Source organism: Salvelinus sp. IW2-2015, linkage group LG9, assembly GCF_002910315.2.
Source record: "Salvelinus sp. IW2-2015 linkage group LG9, ASM291031v2, whole genome shotgun sequence".
Lineage (NCBI taxonomy): Eukaryota > Metazoa > Chordata > Actinopteri > Salmoniformes > Salmonidae > Salvelinus > Salvelinus sp. IW2-2015.
In genome coordinates, this window is record NC_036849.1 from 23,513,822 (window position 1) to 23,535,178 (window position 21,357).

Here is a 21,357-nt window from a genome sequence, read left to right on the forward strand (position 1 = left end):
ACATGTGATTCCTGCTCGCTGACAGCAGACAGGGCTGTCAGAGGAACCCTAACAGCTGAGGAACATGTGATCCTGCTCTCTGACAGCAGACAGGCTGTCAGAGGAACCTACAGCTGAGGGACTTACCTCTTGACGCGAGGCGTAGGACTAGCTGAAGATTCCTTGCTCTCTGCAGCAGCAGGGCTGTCAGAGAGAACATAACAGCTGAAGGGACATGTGATCCTGCTCGCTGACAGAGACAGCTGTCAGAGGACCCTAAACAGCTGAAGGGACCATGTGATCCTGCTCTCTGACAGCAGACCAGGGCGTCAGAGGAAACCTACACGAAGGACATGTGTCCTGCTCTCTGACAGTAAAGAAGACGGCCTGTCAGAGAACATACACTGAAGGGACATGTGATCCTGCTCTCTGAGCAGCAGACAGGACTGTCAGAGGAACCTAACAGCGAAGGGACATGTGATCCTGCTCTTCTGACAGCAGACAGGGCTGTCAGAGGAACCTACACAGCTGAAGGGACATGTGATCCTGCTCTCTGACAGGAGCAGGCTGTCAGAGGAACATAACAGCTGAAGGGACATGTGATCCCTGCTCTCTGACAGCAGACAGGGCTGTCAGAGGAACCTAACAGCTGAAGGGAATGATCCTGCTCCTGACAGCAGACAGGCTGTCAGAGACCTAACAGCTGAAGGGACATTGATCTGCTCTCTGACAGCAGACAGGGCTGTCAGAGGAACCTAACAGCTGAAGGGACATGTGATCCTGCTCTCTGACAGCAGACAGGCTGTCAGAGGAACCTAACAGCTGAAGGGACATGTGATCCTGCTCTCTGACAGCAGACAGGGCTGTCAGAGAACCTAACAGCTGAAGGGACATGTGATCCTGCTCTCTGACAGCAGACAGGGCTGTCAGAGAAACCTAACAGCTGAAGGGACATGTGATCCTGCTCTCTGACAGCAGACAGGGCTGTCAGAGGAACCTAAACAGCTGAAGGGACATGTGATCCTGCTTCTGCAGCAGACAGGGCTGTCAGAGGAACCTAACAGCTGAAGGGACATGTGATCCTGCTCTCTGACAGCAGACAGGGCTGTCAGGAGGAACCTAACAGCTGAAGGGACATGTGATCCTGTCTCTGACAGCAGACAGGGCTGTCAGAGGAACATACAGCTGAAGGACATGTGATCCTGCTCTCTGACAGCAGACAGGGCTGTCAAGAGGACCTAAAGCTGAAGGACATGTGATCCTGCTCTCTGACAGCAGCAGGGCTGTCAGAGGAACCTAACAGCTGAAGGAACATGTGATCCTGCCTCTCTGACAGCAGACAGGGCTGTCAGAGGACCTAACAGCTGAAGGACATGTGATCCTGCTCTCTGACAGCAGACAGGGCTGTCAGAGGAACCTAACAGCTGAAGGGACAGTGATCCTGCTCTCTGACAAGCAGACCAGGCTGTCAGAGGAACCTAACAGCTGAAGGGACATTGTGATCCTGCTCTCTGACAGCAGACAGGCTGTCAAAGACCTAAAAACAGCTTTAAGGACATGTTGAGCCTGCTCTCTGACAGCATGAAGGGCTGCGAATAAATTCAAGACAAATGTGATTACAAATAATAACAGCCAACGTAAATACCCATCACAGAAGGATCTCTCTGGCATGCAACTTCCTGTTTACCCCTCTCTCCATCTCTGTCGCTCTCTCTCGGAGTATGTTGTTTTTAGATGTGGGCGATCAGAGAGGAATGAGAGCAGCAGAGTTGTATCTCTAAACGTGATGCCCTGCGGTCTCAGTGTGCAGTAAACAAGGTGCTGGTTAGGTCCAGGAGGGAAATGTGAAGAGTGATCAAACAGCTGCAGCTGTCTTCTCGAGGACATAAAACACACTGCTCCACAGCAGAAAGCACAAGCTCAACAGACTAAATCATACCCCTGAGATCAGACTAGAACAAAGTTAAAGCTTTAGCCACCGTGACGGTAACACACTGTGGCTCATTCCTGAATGGGGTGAGGCTGGTTTAGAGACAGTGAGGGGAGTGAGGACATAGGGGACTAACCTAGTGTGTGAGATAGAGAACAGCAGTGTGTGGAGTGAGGTCTATGTGTGAGAGATAAAGAAAAAAAAGAAGGAAAAAATAGACAGCAGTGTGGTGGGAGTGAAGGTCTATGTGGTGAGAGAGAGACAGCGGTGTGGTGGGAGTGAGGTCTATGTGGTGAGAGAGAGACAGTAGTGGGTGGGAATGAGGTCTATGTGTGAGAGAGAGACAGCAGTGTGGTGGGAGTGAAGGTCTATGTGGAGAGAGAGAGCAGCAGTGTGGGGAGTGAAGATTATGTGTGAGCGAAGAGACCAGCAGTGTGGTGGGGTGAGGTCTATCGTGATGAGAGAGAGACAGCAGTGTGGTGGGAATGGAGTCTATGTGTGAGAGAGAGACAGCAGTGTGGTGGGAGTGAGGTTATGTGTGAGAGAGAGACAGCAGTGTGGTGGGAGTGAGGTCTATGTTGAGAGAGAGACAGAGTTGTGGTGGGAGTGAGGCTATGTGGTGAGAGAGACAGCAGTGTGGGGGACGTGAGGTCTATGTGTGGGAGAGACAGCAGTGGGGGGGGGGGGTGGGGGGGGGGGGGGGGGGGGGGGGGGGGGGGTGGGGGGTGGGAGTGAGGTTTATGTGTGAGAGAGAGAAGCAGTGGTGGTGTGGAGTGACGGCTATGTGGTGAGAGAGAGACAGCAGTGCTGGTGGGAGTGAGGTCTATGTGTGGAGAGAGAGACAGCAGTGTGTGTGGAGTGAGGTTTATGTGTGAGAAGAGAGCAAGCAGTGTGGTGGGAGTGAGGTCTATGTGGTGAGAGAGAAAGTAACAGTGGTGTGTGTAGACAACTGACTTGTCCCGGTTTGCCCAGGCAGCTTGCAGCTGGATCCTACAGCGGCTGCAGCCGGATCCTTCTCCTTCTTCCAGGATGAGACCTGCAGACAATGACCACCAGTCCATGGGCCACCTCGTAAAAGGGGTTTTAACGTTCTTAGAAGGAGGGGGGGATTGGAGGATGGAAAGGAGACATCGCGAGTAACAGATAAAGTATTAACACCATAGCCGTTAAAACCATAGCCCCAATGTCAAGCTGATCCTATAACAGGCCTTCATATGCATTGGGCGAGTAGAGATTGACTCACACACCACGCTCTTCAAATTGACCACAAAGCCCCTCTGTCTGTGTGTGTATGAGACAACATGTTCTCTGTGTGCCGTCTGGCCTGTTCTTGGCTCCCCCACCACTCTCAGACAGAAATTAACGTCTCTCTGTGTGCTCTGACTGTTCTCTGTCTCCCACATCTCAGAAGAAAACGTCTCTCTGTTGTGCCTCTGGCCTTGTTCTCTGCTCCCCCACAATCTCAGTACAGAAATACGTCTCTCGTGTGGCCTCTGACCTGTTCTCTGCTCCCCACACTCTCAGACAGAAACACGTCTGCTTCTGTGTGCCTCTGGCCCTGGTTCTCTCTCTGCCTCCCCCACCACTCTCAGAACACAACACGTCTCTTCCTGTGTGACTCTGGCCTGTTGTCTCCGTCTCCCACGCTACGCTCAACAGTAAACACGTCTCCTCGTGTGGCCTCTGGCCTGTTCTTCTGCTCGCCCACCACTCTCAGACAGAAAACACCACTAACATCGGCCTAGTTTGATTGTCTCCAACAGCCCACACGAACAGCTGCACTGTCTGTGCGAAACTACTGTGCAACCAGTAGCCGCCTCCGCCCACTCTCAGATTAAAAACTTGGGGCCAACATTTTATATATGTGGCCTCACCTGGTAGTTCGTGGTTCCTTGAGTGCTTCCGATCCATGCGGAGATCGAGTTGCACTCAGTTGCTGAGTCGTGGATAGGTTCTGCAGGTCCTGGTACACAGTCTTGGCCTGGACTCCATCTACAGCTTCATCTGAGAGGTCAGAGAATGACAACAAGTCAATTAAATCTATCATGGTTCATGTGCGTAATGCAGGAATCTGGGTATTACATATAAAGTTGGTAGTAGTCGTAGTTAAGTGGTTCTTTTTGAGTTCACTTTAAGCTGGTATGCTTGTCCATATTCTGCATTTCTGAACCCGACTGACCCAACATATGAGCCATACACATTCAAAGGCAAGTATTGTGGCTTAGAAAGCAGGAGGTCAAAGAATCGATGAGACCACTGCCAACAACAGTCAGTCCTGTTCCACAACTTGGCATGGTCTGGAACGTCTGTGTTCAGGTTGGACGTGTGCGTCGAGAGAGAGGAGTGCTTGCGTTTGAATGAGTATCGCTTGTTTTTTAACCTAACGGTGGCATGTTTCCTTCGCGCGTCTAAACTTCCCTCTATATGCGCTACGTGTGTTGGTGTTTCTGTTGTTACGATGTGGTGCCTGCCGTAGACGCGAACAACGCCGTGAAAGTCATGTATTATATTGTGTGTTTGCTGGCGTCCAGTCTCGGGACAAATGGGCTGCTTGTTTGTCAGGTTTTTTCTTTGCTCAAGCCGCCTTGTGGGGATTATCTAGTTGAATGAGACTACAGTACAGAGAGAGCCATGACTCTCCATTCTACAAGGAGAGACTGGAGACTGCGTGAGCACAGATAATGTGCAGGCAGTAGCCCCCCTCTGTGGGAGTGCCTTCTTGCTCTGAGCGCACATAGGCCTTCTCCTCCCTTCCCGAAGGCTGTTTACATGCTCTGTTAGCATCATGACGGAACCCTGCGGTATTGCTCACCACGAGAGTATGTGTGAGAGAGAGACAGCAGTGTGGTGGGAGTGAGGTCTATGTGTGAGAGAGAAACAGCAGTGGTGTGTGTAAGACACTGACTTGTCCGGTTTGCCAGGCAGCTGCAGCTGGATCCTACAGCGGTCTGCAGCCCGGATCTCTTCCTCCTTCTTCAGGATGAGACGCTGCAGACCTGACACCCAGTCATGGGCCACCGTAGGGTTAACGTTCTAGAGGAGGGATGGAGGGATGGAAAGGAGACAGCGAGAGACAGATAAAGTATTAACACCATAGCCCTTAAACCATAGCCCAATGTCAAGCTAGATGTATAACAGCCTTCAATCATGCCATTGGGCGAGTAGAGATTGACTCCACACACCAGCTCTTCCAAATTGACCACAAAAGCCCCCCTCTGTCTTGTGTGTGTATGAGACACACATGTCTCTCTGTGTGCCTCTGGCCTGTTCTCTGCTCCCCCACCACTCTCAGACAGAAATACGTCTCTCTGTGTGCCTCTGACCTGTTCTCTGCTCCCCCACCACTCTCAGACAGAAAACACGTCTCTCTGTGTGCCTCTGGCCTGTTCTCTGCTTGCCTCCACCAGCACTCTCAACAGAAAAACTAACGTCTCTTGCATGTTCGCCTCGCCCTGGCTCTCTCCCCACCAACTCTCACAGACAAGAAACACGTACTCTCTTTGCTGCTCTGCCTGTTCTCTGCTTCCCCACGCATCCAGACGAGAAAGCGACTTTCATACCCGGTCTGTATAAGGAGCTCTTGGTACCAATTCTCTGCTCCCCCACCACTCTCAGACAGAAACACGTCTCTCTGTGTGCCTCTGGCCTGTTCTCTGCTCCCCCACCACTCTCAGACAGAAACACCACTAACACTGGCTAGTTGAGTCTCACAGCCCAGCACGACACAGCACTGTCTGTGGAAACTACTGTGCACCAGAGCCCCCCCCCCACCCCCAGATTAAAACCTTGGGGCCACATTTATATATGTGGCTCACCTGGTAGTTTCCCTTGAGGCTTCCGATCATGCTGGAGATCTGGTTGACCAGGCTGAGGTCGTGGATGAGGTTCTGCAGGTCCTGGTACAGCTGGCCTGGACCCATGTACAGCTTATCTGAGAGGAGAGACAATGACAACAAGTCAATAAACTATCATGTCATTGTCAACAGAGAACTGGGTTATTACCAAATAAAGTTGGTAGTAGTAGTAAGTTCTGATTCACAAAGCTGAGCCCATATCCCATCTGAACCCACTGACCCAACAATATGAGCCATACAAATCTCAAAGGCAATTATTGTGCCTTGAAAGCAGGAGGTAAAATAAGACACACTGCCAGACAAAGTCAGTCTGTTTCCCAACTTGGCATGGCTCTGAACCGTGTGTGCGTGTGCGTGCGAGAGAGAGAGAGTGTGCGTTGGAAATGAGTACCGTTACCTAACGGCAGTTTCCTGGCGTTAAACTTCCCTCTATTGCGCTAGCGTGTGTGTGTTTCTTTGTAGATGTGCCCTGCCTAACCGAACCAACAGGCCAGTGAAGTAAGGTATTATTGTGTTTCTGTGCGTCCAGCTCGGGACAATGGGCTGCTTTGTTTGTCAGCGCTCAGCCTGTATATCAGGAAGAGACACAGACAGAGAGCCAGACTCCTCAGAGAGAGAAAGGGAGAGAAAGAGGAGAGCCCCCCTGTAGGTTCTGCCAGCACATAGCCTTCTCTCAAGGCTGTAACTCAAATTAAACCTGCAGCACAGAGAGGACCCTCCTCATCTTTCAGACATGCCTGCCAACAAGTCATCGTACGGTAGGATTTGCAGCATATGGTACTGTCAGCTAACAAGTAAGGCAAGCTCTTAAAGATGATTTCACCATATGACTTTTCAACTTAAACGTGGTCTACCACTCTCATAAGGCAGCACATTGGAACTGGGAGGGGGTTAATGTGAATGGGAATCTCTGGCGCCAGGATTCCTGGAGCTCCCTCTGGTTTTGCCAGTCTACTTTCTGTGGGGTCTATAATGGCCCTTCACACTGCCGTAGTGTTCCAGCTCCATGGCAACCGCTCCATTCTTCCCCAGGGCTGCCAAGAGAGGACACTCAGAGAAACTTCCACCCCGTTTGACCTGCACTAAGTACTTCACGTAGGTGGTGGTCACACTGGAGACAGAAAGAGYCATTCAGAAAAGGATACTTCAGATTGTAAGTTTACATGCAGAAGCTAATTCAGAGACGTTCTCTTCATCATGTACCAAGATATCATTCCATTCTGAATATGTCCAGGTCACGGAGTATCATTGAACAGTTTTACTGTTACAGACTTGGGTTGAAAGCAATTTGAAAAGTGTATGGTTGACAATAACAATTTGTCCTAGCTTCAGAAGCATGTTAAAATGTCATTTCTGTTCTATTGAGCTAATTGTCTTGTCTAATGAAGTTAAAATATTCCCGCCTCATTGGTCTTAATTAAATTTTTTTATTTAACTAGGCAAATCAGTTAAGAAAGAATTCTTATTTTACAATAACGGCCTACCCCGGCCAAACCCTTCCCTAACCCGGACGACGCTGGGCCAATWGTACGCCGCACTATGGGACTCCCGATCACGACTGGTTGTAATACAGCCCAGGATCGAGTCAGGGTATGTAGTGAWGCCTCTGGCACTGAGATGCAGTGCCTTAGACCCCTGTGCCACTCAGGAGCCCTATGATGTCTTTGCGTGGTTGGAACCCGGTCAGGGYAGAATCACTGAATAAGCTTCAGTCATGCTCATTGGCTTGTCATCCATGGTAATACTACAGGCCATGATTCATCTCTATGACTATAGATATTATATGTTCTGACAAACAATGACAATAGTCCACAATGAGACTGAGTGCCATGGACAGTCTGAACCTGACCTGTAGAGCAGTCATTCATCGATGGCTCTGACCTAGACTAGTGTCACGTCAGCTAGAAGAAAGGGTTGCGGTTTATTGTTTTAAAGTCTTTGCCAATGTAACTGACCCATCTCTTCTGGTGGTCCCAATTAGCTAAGCTAAGTACAACAGACATGAGGCAAGCAAACAGACATCCAGAGCAGAGCACAGGAAACTGTGACATCATACGCTGGACCGTCTTTTCATTGCCTCTAGTAGACAGGTCACCAGTTGCTTTGACAGAACATACTGGACTATGGAGGGAGGGAGAGAAGCTGAGAGTGAGGGTTTTTCCYACTTAAAATGCCTGGCCAGAACAGACACACAGAGAGGACTGACTAGGAGGAAAATTTCATCAGTATTGAAGAAATGATATGGGTCATAGACAAAATATGGGGGAGTAAAAATGACCATACCCTACTGTAATGTTTTCCATTCTAGCTCCATGTCCAATTTAATTAGCTAACATTACTGAGCTGAACCAGACTGCTGTCCAGTCCATATGGATCTCCTAAGGGGAATAGGTTACTGGATGTATATATAGGGGTCTAACCTAGCTCAGGACTAGACAGCTGGCTCGGAATATGCCTGCCTGTCTGTCAGCCCAGGGTCCAGATGCTTTAGTCTACTGTCTTTAGCCCCCATCAGGCCGTCTGTGGGTGGGAATAGAGGGCAGATGGAGAGGTGACGGGTGGGTGAGTGGGTAAGAGGCTTTGGGGAGGAGAGGGGACGGGGGTGGCAGTTGGGCAGTGGAGGAGAGAGAAGAGAGGAAAGGTTGCTTATCCCCTGGCATTTCAAWGAGTAAGAGGAYGAGAGGAAAACAAGAAATGGMCCATATGGTCAACTTCACTCRGGGTCCTATGCTTTAACAATATGGATGGAGAGTAGTACAGTACAGTAGAACACTAATGGACTCTTAAATAACACAGGCTTACGCACAACGACATCCATTTACAGGCTAGACGGTCATCCTCTTGTCAGCATGTGGGTCAATAGGCATGGCTATTACACTATAAAGCCATTTGTAATCAGAGGCTCAACGTCTCTGTACAGTAGGCCATACCCTCGGTAATACAACTAATAAATAAATAAATAAATATATAAATATATACACACACACACACTAACACAACGTGCCACTGGAACACAGGTGTGATGGTTGACGATAATGGGTCTCTGTACGCCTATGTAGATATTCCATAAAAAAATCTGCCATTTCCATCTACAATAGTCATTTACAACATTAACAATGTCTACACTGTGTTTCTGATCAATTTAATGTTATTTTAATGGACACATTTGTTTTGCTTTTCTTTCAAAAACAAGGAAATGTCTAAGTGACCCCAAACATTTGAACGGTAGTGTATATATATATATATATATATGGAATGAGTTTCTCTGGCTTTATACACACACACATGACTGGAGTAGATCACACTAGCACCACAGATGGGACTGACAAACAGAAGCCTGCATCAGAGGGCTTGGTGTAAGGGAAAAAACCTGACACGCACAGGAAACGACTGTCACCTCTGTTGATAACCTCTAGCATACAATAACATAGTTACTCCATAGCTATTACAGCATCCACCATGCCTTCCCCAGTGGGTGTACTGCTGTCACCACCTGAACACCAGCTAAATGAAAAGCACACTAATGTACCGTTGCATTCCCCATTACCCACGCCTGGTTTGTAGTCAGGGTGAATGTTCTTTACTAAAAAAGCAACTGCCTGGTTATGATCACAAACCATACAGTCTGGTTATGATGGTAGCATGGTTTCCAATGAGGAGTTTAAAGGAGCGGCCATGCCGAGCAGCTGCCAGAGCAGGCAGGGGAAAGCGTGAAGTCAGTGACCCTGCAGCAGAGAGTGGAGCTGGCTGCTTAAAGACTCACCACAGTCTCTCTGGAACTATTTTAAAACGTCTCTCAGTGGTTCGAGATGGAAAGCCTGGCACATAGAAAATGATGGCTAAACATTTGTTGTTGGTGTGTCAAATGAATTAATAAGCAACTTTTGCTCCTTGTTATTGAGTGTGGTCCTGCAACACTATAATCTGAGAAGGAGAGCCCCCCATGTTTCATCCAACAGTAACATCAGTGAGTCATGTAATGCTTGTACTGTAGTGTTGATCTGAGCTCACTGAGAACTGGCCAGGCAGTCTGGTAAAGAATTACAGTAATCATCTAGAACTCATCAATATTTCAGGGAGGGGGGTGTTGAAGCGTAATCAGCACTAAGAGGAAATTGTATTGATTTTACACACAGCAGAAAACAAGGTATTGCTGCTTGTACTGTACTGTATCTGCATTGTACAGCCACTGTGCAGAGTAATGCATATTACTTCAATTTATACAACAGGTGGGTCTAATCCTGAATGTTGATTGGTTAAAACCGTATTCCAGCCAATGTCTATTCCACAATTTACCACTGGCTAAATCTATGGCGTTAAAATGCCTATTTACTCTGTTCTATCTGACCGCGCAATCCACTGTCTCATCAGCCCAGCCAGGCACTTTATAAACTTGATCTCCACTGTAAAAAGCATCTAGACATTATCTCACATTTCTTTCAGACTAACATTTCATTTTCAACTGCGGATATTTGTATAAACCTTGTTGTCTGTCTCTCCAACATTTGCAACATTGTTTCAATATTCATATTCGATCTCCAGCTGTCCCATAGTAATGAACGTGTCGAGAGTCGGGACAAGACAGACGGGCAGGCAGCATTTTTCAACCAGTCGAAATCATGAATCAGCTGTCATCATTTTTATGGAAATATACAAAGACATTTCAAATGAAAAAAGGTCAAACAAAACGAAGTGTAGCTAGTTTGCAGTCTTTCCAGCTTCAGTTTGAAGTGATTGTGTTACTGTAGCTGTGTTGTTGGCTAACTCCTCTGAACAACAGTGTCCTGACGAGTGAGCAAATGTTCTATGCCAGGTGAAATCGCGCCTCGTTAGCTCATTGTTATGGATGTATCCAAATAAATGTCTCTAGAAAACAGCTGCAAATGCAAATGCAGCTACTGTTGTTATTCTGGCTGCACCTTTTGATGTGACTGTAAGTTAGCCGTAGTTGGCTAGCTAGCAAGCAAGGGATAAGAAGGTTGCCAGCCAGTATGGCAATGGAACATTTAGAACGAACGACTGGGTCGCGTTCATAGATCCAGAACAAAAAGACTGAACGACAGGGTTGCGTCTCTAGCAACCGAACTGATAGAACGAACCATCCGGCTTGGGTAGCAACCCTAGAATTGTGTCGGGACTATATCTTGTGGAATGATGAAATACATTAATAAATTCATCAAAATAACATTTATGAAAATATGTCAATCATTATTTGAATATGTTGATAACCCATGGAATAAAAGGAATAATGCCTCGAAGCCGGTGTTTGGAGGATATATTGGCACGGTTTGCAGGCCCTTGTCTTCGTCTCGGCTTCTCCTGCATTATTACTTTGTTTACGTTCTTTTTTTATTTAACCTTTATTTAACTAGGCAAGTCAGTTAAGAACAAATTCTTATTTACAATGACGGCCTACTCCGGCCAAACTCTAACCGGACAACGCTGGGCCAATTGTGCGCCGGCCAATGGGACTCCCAATCACTGCCGGTTGTGATACAGCCTGGAATCGAACCAGGGTCTGTAGTGACACCTCTAGCACTGGGATGCAGTGCCGTAGACCACTGCACCACCTGGGAGCCCTAAAATCAGGCCTCACATTCCTCTCTTTATGATTAATTGTGGGGTCATAAAGAAATGATGATGGGTTTGGGCCTTTGGGAGGGCTCTAAACTACATCTTATCCACATCTTACTCTTTTTCCAATACTAAGCAGGTTACAGGCAGACCTCTGTGACAGATCTCTGTGGTTGCGAATCATTGGGACGTACTTGGTTTGGCATTGATGATCACCTTCTCTCCAGAGTGGGGTTGGTTGGTGAAGCGGCTGTTGTCGCCCATGTCTTCACTGGAGCCAAACTCTACTACGTCCACAAAGCTCAGAGGGACACTCCACTTCAGCAGGAACTTCTGACCCAGGGCGGCGTTGCCACTTCCACTGCCATCAACACTGCACCTGGATACAGAGGAGGACAGGCAGAGGACGAATGCAGGCAGAAGATTAATGAATTTCCTCACAGGGAACAATAAAGGTTTCTTCAACCAATATTACATTTATCGAGTGTATTCCTCACTGATACAGAGGGGATTGTAAACAAAATCAGGGTAAACAAAAGTTCAGAAAGTTAAATGATTTACCATCGTAAGGTATGTGGTATGGTACGTGCTGTATATGCCACATCAAAGCGGGGCAAATTCTTTTGAAAATGTCATGACTGTAATGTAAGACTTATACTGTACTTCATGCATGACTGGTTCTACAGTTATCATGTCGCCCTATTGGCACTTGACAGCCTGGGCAGAGAGCTCCTGTAAATTTTGTMAATATTTAATCATTATGTTTTTTGTATGAATCATTTCACTTTTTGTTTTTGAATAGCCAAACAAGTATAGATTTACTCTGGATTACATTTTGTTTGATGCCTAAGAATGAATGGCAAATCAGCGTTTCAAGATGGCTAGCTAACAATGCTAGCTAGCTAGCTGTTTTAATTTGACTACGTTGGCCTATATTGGGATGTTTCTACAACCTCCTTGATCCAACGGGGGGGTTGGCAGTGAGGAATTSATCGCTCCAGAGCATTCCTCCAAAGCTATGAGTGTTCTGTATGCTGAGTGAATGCACTGGGAGATAAAAAACAAACTGCATCATTCTCGTTCCACAAGTGTCCTACCGCACAGAGAAGACGCTGGCTGCGAGACACCTTGAGGTAGATTCCTGCCCCCGGATGTCTTGATCTGGTTGCTCAGCTCCCCCTGTTCACCACCTGTACCTGCACCTCCCTCTGCTCAAGCTATTTATTGACTGTCGCTCCATTTGTTGCTCATGTTATTCACATGTTTTATTGATGTTGTTTTTCTTTTTAAGCACCTTGAGATTTGTTTACCTGTATGTGCTGTGTACTGCAAATCAGCTTTTAGCTTCCAAGTACAGCCTACTTGTAAAAATKTAATAAACTACTACTACTACTTTATAAAGCATATAGATCCTCATGTCAGAGCCAGTGGCCAGTAGCTAGTGTGGTGAGGCACAGTATAATTACAGGACACAGGCTCCTCCACTGGGAGCTGATCAGAATCATACCCAGAGAGGATGCTCCATCTGTGGGTWGAAACCCTGGCCAGGGTGAGTACTGTGTCTGGTGCTGGTGCTTTGGGTCTTACCGGACGTTGGGCGTGGCACACATGAGCACGTCGTTGAGCAGGAAAAGGCGTCGCTCCTTGGTCTTGATGACCTCTCCGTGGTCGTTGTAGACCGTCTCCACTATGTCGTCAGAGCGAATCAGGTAGCGGCTGCCGTTACTCAGGAGCTGATGGGTGAGGGAGAGAGGCCAAGAGGTCAGATACAATATATGGTCTCGATGGTCTTCCCCAAGGTTAAATTATGATTTATGTCAATGTACATTTAAGGTACTCCCCAAAATATATAAATACATTCTGTAGATATTGCAGGGAAGCAGTTTGTCCGATCTTACTGTAGCTTTTTAGTCTGGTCCGTGTCAAGGGTGAAATGAATATGAAGATAACATTTAGTTAGTGTAGAATATACACATACTARTATAAGCACATGCAGTTTACAGATCAGTGTGTTTTTAGTTACAGTTAATGCACTTTGCAGCATGCACACATCCATAAAATATACCGTAGATGCCATGGGGCGGCTGTTTGCTCTTGTGGGCAGACAAACAGACAAATAATTAGACAGTAGGGAATATTGATGCCTCCGTATCAGGCTCAGAGCCATCTCCTGTATATTGCCAGATTTGTTGATAGATGGATTCTCAGTGAAGAATGTGAAACATCTACAGTCAAGGCCTCAACGCCCACACAATGGAAGAAACAATCTGTTTAAACATTCAAATATCATCTAGTTATAGAGGACAAACGCTGAGCCCTATGGTCTGAAGAAGATCAATGGTGTGTGTGGACATGTTAAACTATACTTATGGGGACCAGAAGTCCCAAYAAGAATAGTAAACAAACAAACATTTGACCAACTGCGGACATTTTGTGAATCCCCACAAGGTCAAATGCTATTTCTAGGGGGTTTAGGGTTAAGGTTAGAATTAGTGTTAGGGTTAGAATWAAGTTTAGGGTTAGGGTTAGGAGCTACAGTTAGTTTTAGTGTTGGGAGCTAGGGTTAGGTTTAGGGTTAAGGTTAGGTTTTGGGGTTAAGGTTAGGGTATAGGATTTATTTTATAATGGGACTGAATTGTGTCCCCCCACAAGGTTAGTTATACAAGACTGTGTGTGTGCGTGTGCGTGTGCGTGTGTGTGTGTGTGTGTGTGTGTGTGTGTTCGAGCAATACCTTGTTGAGGTAGCGTTCGTTCATGGCCTTGGCTATGTGTCTGATCTCACAGCGCTGGTCAGCCTCCCTCTTCTTCTCATTGAGCTTTTCAGCCAGGGTCTCCAGTTCTGTCAGGGCCATCTGTAGGGGCAGTCTGTCACTGTGGCCTGCTGGTGTGTTCTTCAACATGTCCTGTATCACATTATATCACAGTCAGAACACCACAGAATAGCATAACATACTGTAACATGACATACCATCTGTAGGGGCAGCCTGTCACTGTGGCCTACTGGGGCGTTCTTCAACATGTCCTGCCATACAGCATGGAGAGATAACACATTCAGAATATAACAGAGCACCGATCACATCCAGAGCATCTCTACACTGCCATAACATCAGTTTATAACTATTTAGATTCTTTCAGAAGGCCAATGGGCAGTCTAAAATGTTATCCTCAGTCATAATAATTATGAGTGAGGATCAAATTTGAAGCACCTGAAGCAGAAATGATTTCCCAAGAGTACGCAAACTACACAACACTCTCTCTGCATAGTGCATTYTTAACAACAGAGCTCTTTGGTAGTGACTATGTGGCGCTCTCTGCTGGTAGATGTGTAAAATGTACTCTAGGCGCTAAGTGTGGACGTGACAGTGAAATAGATACCTGCAGCAGCAGAATGAACTGAGGGAATCTCTGGATGGGCTTCATCATGAGTCCATAGAGAGTGACCCGGTCACTGCTGGTGTCCTGACGTTGCTGTGGAGAGAGAAGAGGACAATCAATGATTACTGATTGATGCAGTGCAGGGCAATCCAATACAGAACAACAAAGTGTTTTTGTTCAGTCTGAAATCAACCCCAGGTCCCTATGCGGAGTTAGGTTTAGGATAGAGCCAGAGATGTATATTCTGCATAGCTGTATCTCTGTATTTTCACAGGAGCATACTTAAAAATATTTTTACAGTGGTGCTCTGACTGACCTTGAGGAAGTCTAGGAAGCTGGGTTTGGAGGCACACGTCTTCCTGACCACCGCCATGGCTGTGCTGAAGTTGTTCACATACTCACAGTAGGCATCCAGCACCATGGACTTGGAGAACTGGGAGCCAGATATAGAGAGAGGGAGAGGCAGAAAGGGGAGAGAGCAAGCCATCAACACCCCATACGAGTCYGATACAATTACAGACAGGAATGGAATTAACCTAAAACCAGACAAAGGAATAGGGCTTCCTAGGGCCAAAATAAGCTGTTAGTTGGACAGTGTATTATGATGGTTGTTTCTGGCCAGGGATAAGAGAGAGAGGACAGTAAGGAAGAAGGCACACAGCACATGGGTCACAGATGCTGTGTCCTGCTCCTGTGTTGTGGTGCCAGGGGTTAGGGGTCATGCTTCAAACAGTAACAAACCTCAGGAAGAGGGAGAACTGGGGTTACTGGGTGAGACTTTGTTTGAAGACTCCTGACCGGGTTGCTAGGCAGCGGAGACACCAGGGTGGAGCACTTCCTCCAAGAACCCAGTGCAGCTGTGTGTGTGTGTGTGTGTGTGTGTGTGTGTGTGTGTGTGTGTGTGTGTGTGTGTGTGTGCAATCATGGGACTAATTCCTATAGAACGAGTCATGGTAAACTTGYACTATCGCTTCAGTCAGTGTTGTGTTCAATGGTGAAGCACAGTACAGGACATGGTCCGAGTAAAGGAATGTTTCTGTTCACTAGTTTTGACCACATGACCACTGTCAAATGGTTTACTCTTCCAGCCATCTTAAAAGTGGAACTGAATCCTTCCTACAGTGGGTTCCCCAGCACTGAATCCTTCCTACACTTGTCCACCAACCCACCGAGGCTACAAAGACGTCCCCGATCATCTCCAGACTGTCCCACTCGGCCACGCGGCACGCCAAGGCGATCTGGAACAGGGCGTGGCACTGGAGAATCTCCCGGATACGATAGAATGTCACCTTCAGCTTCCTATCGCTTAGCAACCTGGGCTCAATCTCCAAAAGGGGCTTTTCATATTGCTGATAAGAGAGGATAAAGAGGATAAGGATGTGGTAGGAAATCTTTTCCTTGAGGAAATTAGAGAAATGTTATATGAAATGTATAAACTGTAAAATAACATACCTCTAAAATCCGCTTCAGTGCATCAAGATAGTTCTTCTCACTCTCTAATATGGAGCCCAGTATACACCTCCTCACCACCTGTTGTTGTGAGAGCCCCTCAGGGACGGGACTGAGCACTGGCTCCATGTTGAAGCATTCCACTTCGATGAATAGCTCCGACTCCTCATCCTCAAAACAGGTTGACTTCCTCTCTGAGATAAACAGGAGAGACGAGGTCAGCTTAAATCAGATGAGCATCACCCAGGAGGTTAATACACATTGTTAGTGGATAATTCCCCTGTTACAATGTAAAGTGCTTGCATTTTATCCCAGATACATCAGTGTAATTAACTGACTAGTGTGAACTAGGGACCATAGTCCATGTTCTGTTTTTACTCTTACCGTGACAGTGGGTCTTGATATACGACCGTCCCCTTCTCACTGCTGCTTTGGTCTTCTCCAGGCCGTCTTTGGTCCCGTCTCTCGCTGCCTTCACCAGCTTTTGCATCTTCATGTAACATCAACAACAGTAAATAGCACTCAGAGCAGACAGAGAGAACAGCATGCTACTGAAGCTCKTAGGGAGGAGATAGGAACTGTGTTAGAAGAGAAGGGATGATGGCAGATCATGTAAATACAGGAGCAGGACCTCAGGGAGAGCAGGGTGGACCAGAGGAAGACAGCAACTGTGACAGCAGCTGAACTGAGTCAATCTAGACTAAAATATTCTCACAGATGCATAAGGGCTTGAAGTGATGTGTAATTAACTTGAATCTCTCTATGTGAGACCTGTAAATAGGGAATGTCAGTCGTTTAGAGGCTCTTTCATTAGCCAGGGTAGAGTCTCAGAAGATTTACCTAAACTGCTACAACCCTCTGCTGAAAAGTAGAACTTCATAACTATCTTTTTTTATAGATTTGTTTGAAAATGTTCTGTAGGAGTGGACTGAGATGATCCTGTACGGACCTCCTGTCTAGGCCTACACACAACTCAGCTGCTCTGGTGTCTCAGTACGCCGTAGCCCTAAAGGCATGTCACTTAGGAGATGCAGTTGCCTCAACACCCATACAGTTAGTGGCACAGGTCAATGCAGTAGAGACAAACTCACCACCAGACATAAGAGCAGGATGAAGGGACTAGGTCTGAGTCAGTCGGTGAGAGACACCGTGAGGGAGGTCGGGGTTAAGGAGGATCTACTTTGTCTAGCGGAGGGTGACGACACACACCGACCATGATGATGTCATTTACCTTCTGCTCGTGTTTCTGTTTAATCTGCTGCAGCTCTACCGTTCCCACTGTATTTGCCATAAGATCTTTCATCTTTTTCTCATAGTGTTCTTTCAAGCGTGTCAGATCTTGAGAAAGCTAAACAAAAGCAGAGCATTTGAAGCGTTACCAGACGGATCCTCAGGTGGTCAGCCCCTCACCCCAATCCACCCACCCTCACCACAGCTAAGGCCTTGCCTCCTCACCCATATTTTGTCTCCCGACCCACATAGAAATCTTAAAGGTAGACTCAGTGATATGATGTAGATGCGCAAAGCTTAGTGGGTCAATTTCAGCAAACAACTAAGGGCGTTGAAGAGCAAGACTAAACTTCTCCAGTGTTTTGGTCCTGTACCTACTACGCTCTAACAGCGTGAAGCGAATCCGTTCACATGTGTTGATACTGTGCGTGACTCTGAGAAAGTCTTGCATCTCGCTCATCGCAATATCTGCCGTGCTGCTCGCGGCAAAGTCATTTCGCTGAGTTTACCTTTAACTGGGCCAATCTCTGCTACAAAAGCCAAGCAGTCACTTTGTGCAACCAGCTGAGTTATAACACTGAGACCTCCCTGGCAAGACCTCTGGGCTGAATGAACAAGCAGGCCATTCAATTCAAAACCAAATATACAAATGAACTGTATATTATCGAGAGCATAGTAATAACATGTGCAGCCGGAAGACAAGAATAAGCCTAGTGTATAAAAATGTGTGCTAATATTTGCTGAATGATTTTTCATTTAAAATATGAGGATGGCAAATATTTATGAATCTTCTGTTTAACTGGATATTGCATTTTATTAGACATTCACTGTGTGCCACTGCTTCCTAATATGTTCAAGATGCTGATATAAATGACACTCTTCGAAAAAAGGGTTCCAAAGGGGTTCTCCGGCTGTCCCAGTAGGAGAACCCTTTTTGGTTCAAGGTAGAAACCTTTTTGGTTTCAGGTAGAACCCTTTTGGGTTCCATGTAGAACCCTCTGTGGAAAGGGTTCTTCATGAAACCCAAAAGGGTTCTACCTGGAATCAAAAGGGTTCTTCAAAGGGTTTTCCTATGGGGACAGCCGAAGAACCACTTTAGGTTCTAGATCAGTGGTTGCTGGTGGGAGGAGCTATGGGAGGACAGGCTCATTGTAATGGCTGGAATGGAATAAATGGAACGGAGCCAAACATGTGGTTTCCATATCCTTAATCTGTTTGATATCGTTCAATTTATTCCATTCCAGCCATTACAATRAGCCCATCCTCCTATAGCTCCTCCCACCAGCCTCCACTGTTCTAGATATAACCTTTTTTGTTGTTGTTCTAAGAGTGCATCCTTCTTTAGCGTCTGTTGATCTGTGGCGTCCATCTGCAGCTTTGTGCATCTCCTGGTGAATCCAGATGAGACATATCCTTCATATCCTCTCTCAAACTTCTACTCCCCATAGTATATATAATCCCCTTCCTCTAGCAAAGTAAATTCCCCCTCTTCTCCTCAATCTCTTGTCCCCAATCTCTTCACCCTTCTTCTCCCTACCTCTCTCCCTCCCCAGAGGGACAGGTCTGTATACAGAGAGGGTAAGGTGTTAAGTTTACACACATGGGTCTTCCTTTGTGGGGGCTTCCCTCTCATGAAGGCGTCAGGCAGGCCATTCTCCCCGCGGCCCTCCCCGTCACTCTGCTCATCATAGCTCTCAAACTCGCTGGAGCTCCAGCCGTTGTCCAGGGAGCTGCCACAGCCCTCCTCCCCAAACTCCACATCATCATAGATCATCTCGTCTGGCTCTGAGGGATGAGGGGAAAGGGTTAAAATCAAGGGGAACAGCATTACAATCAGGGTGAAATACCTTTTCAACTGCAATGGTGCAATTTGTATTCATGTACAGTAAGTTAGCCTGACCATATTCAAATCAGATTCCTTGGCATGAATTCTATTTGTCAGTTCTAGTGCATCAACTGAACATTGTACAGCCTAACACAGTTTGCTTAAGGGCACATCAAATGTTTCTGCTGAATAATTCCAGCACATTATGTTTTAGAAATGCAAAAGAGGTAAAGACATTAATATGCAAAAGTACCAAGACACTGTGGAAAAGAGGAACGACAGTACAATGAAAAACTGAAAGAAAGACCGACAGAATAGAAAGAGAAAAAAGGAGGAATACAGCACTGACCTGTAGTGGAGTCAGAGTTCTCTCTGGGCACGTCGTCATAAATTACTTCATCTGGATCTAAATGACAAAGCAACAATGTTTGAATTAACAAGGTCTCAATGTGAAATGAAGCTTCACACAACGGACAGGATACAATCTCAGGGAAGGCAAGAGGAGAGACCCCACAAGAGCCTGGTTCCTCAAAAGGACCTAGAGGAAGGAAGTGTGTATTTTGAATCTAAGTGAATTCCCAAAGAAAACACCAAAGCGTAGTCATGCATTGTGCACGGGACAGATTCAGGCTGGACTCAGAACTTTACAATCCCTGTCCTGTTGTGTTCCAGGCAAACCAAAAAGTATAAACTAGGTATATACAAATGGAAATGGAAAAGTTAAATAAACAGAAAATTGTGGAAAATTACATATTTCTCATTGGGAAATGAAAAGAGGAGTACTTACTTTCCATCCAGGCTGTGTTTGCAGGGTCCGACACCCATTTAGACAAAGCATCCTCCTCTCTGATGGCAGGATACTCTTCACTGCAGACATTTGAATAAAATAGAGAAATAATAACCATCTGCTATTCCAACGGAAATAAACAAGTATCCACATCATCACAAATTCTGGCAGATCAACTCCAGTCTAGATGAAATAAAACAGATCAGTGAAGAAAGAGCCTGGCAGGCGAGTCACTCACATGTCAACAGAAATGTTGCCTGTCCCCACCACAGTATCTGGAGGGAGAGAGAGAGAACAACAATCAACATCGATAACTCCTTCCCTAACGTTGCATGCAGTTTGCGCTAAACCTTACGTACTGCCACCAGGGGGCAGCCATCACTGAAACTAAACTTGCATCAAAGAGATAAAAATRAGACCTGAAATTGATTGATAAGGACCTCAGATTAGATTGCTCATTCAAAAAACGGCAATGATAATCTGATAACTAATACATTCTCAACATATTATCTGCAATGATAGGCTTACATGCCACATAACATTTCCAACAGTATATTGGAACAATCAGTCAATGGGTTAAGATTTCAACTGCAGAATAAACCTTTTAAAATACTTTAAAAAAAGAGTAACCTTCTGTGACGTGTTGGGTAGCTTAATTACACTGCAATTTCCCCTCTGACTGGCCAAGGCACACATTTAACTACTACTGTAACATTAAAGAGAAAACAGGAAAATCCTAACAGCCAACACAGAGTTTAGCGAGCGGCTAAATTTAGCCCCCACTTCCTTCAGGCAAGGTTTTAGGAAAAATAAATGCGAAGAAGAAAGGAGAGGAAATATTTGCTGGGAGTACAGAGCATGCATGTGTCATGGCCTCTCATCCCAAAGTCAGTGGTGAAGAAGGGGGAGAAGATGGGGGAATTCCACTAAGGAGATTGAATGAGAAGAAGTTTGAACAGTTCCCACCACATTTCTTCAGTGCTCTGTTCCTACTTTTCAGTGCTCTGTTCCTACTTTTCAGTGCTCTGTTCCTACTTTTCAGTGCTCTGTTCCTACTTTTCAGTAGCTCTGCATGTAAAACACTAAGGAGGGACATATTTATTGTCAAGTGAGCTACAATGTATCACTAAACATTCTTGGCATGTGGCTCTTCTGTAGTACATATGTAGGCGTATATAGGAAAATTCCAGAGATCGCAGTCTATCTAACACCACTTAAATGATCTTATTCTTCTCTTTAGGATTTGGTTTTTCAATATGGAATGAAAGAAACAGAAGGAGAAGGGTAGAGCTAGTAGGTTAAGGCTCAGTTCAGGTTGCAATCCTTCTAATCTACATGTTTCCACCATGTATGT

General features: G+C 46.1%; 1 protein-coding gene across 1 annotated transcript in view; it reads right to left on the reverse strand.

The window, feature by feature from the left end:
• LOC111968846 (rho guanine nucleotide exchange factor 10) overlaps positions 1 to 21,357 on the reverse strand; it is a 75,989-nt gene that overhangs the window by 28,621 nt on the left and 26,011 nt on the right. Inside the window, 14 exon segments of the mRNA XM_070445055.1 lie at positions 4,815 to 4,942; positions 5,725 to 5,840; positions 11,532 to 11,716; positions 12,925 to 13,070; positions 14,070 to 14,240; positions 14,713 to 14,805; positions 15,029 to 15,145; positions 15,882 to 16,061; positions 16,165 to 16,355; positions 16,546 to 16,651; positions 18,992 to 19,176; positions 19,566 to 19,622; positions 20,004 to 20,083; positions 20,242 to 20,278. Of these exon segments, the coding sequence (XP_070301156.1) occupies positions 4,815 to 4,942; positions 5,725 to 5,840; positions 11,532 to 11,716; positions 12,925 to 13,070; positions 14,070 to 14,240; positions 14,713 to 14,805; positions 15,029 to 15,145; positions 15,882 to 16,061; positions 16,165 to 16,355; positions 16,546 to 16,651; positions 18,992 to 19,176; positions 19,566 to 19,622; positions 20,004 to 20,083; positions 20,242 to 20,278 (1,792 nt within the window).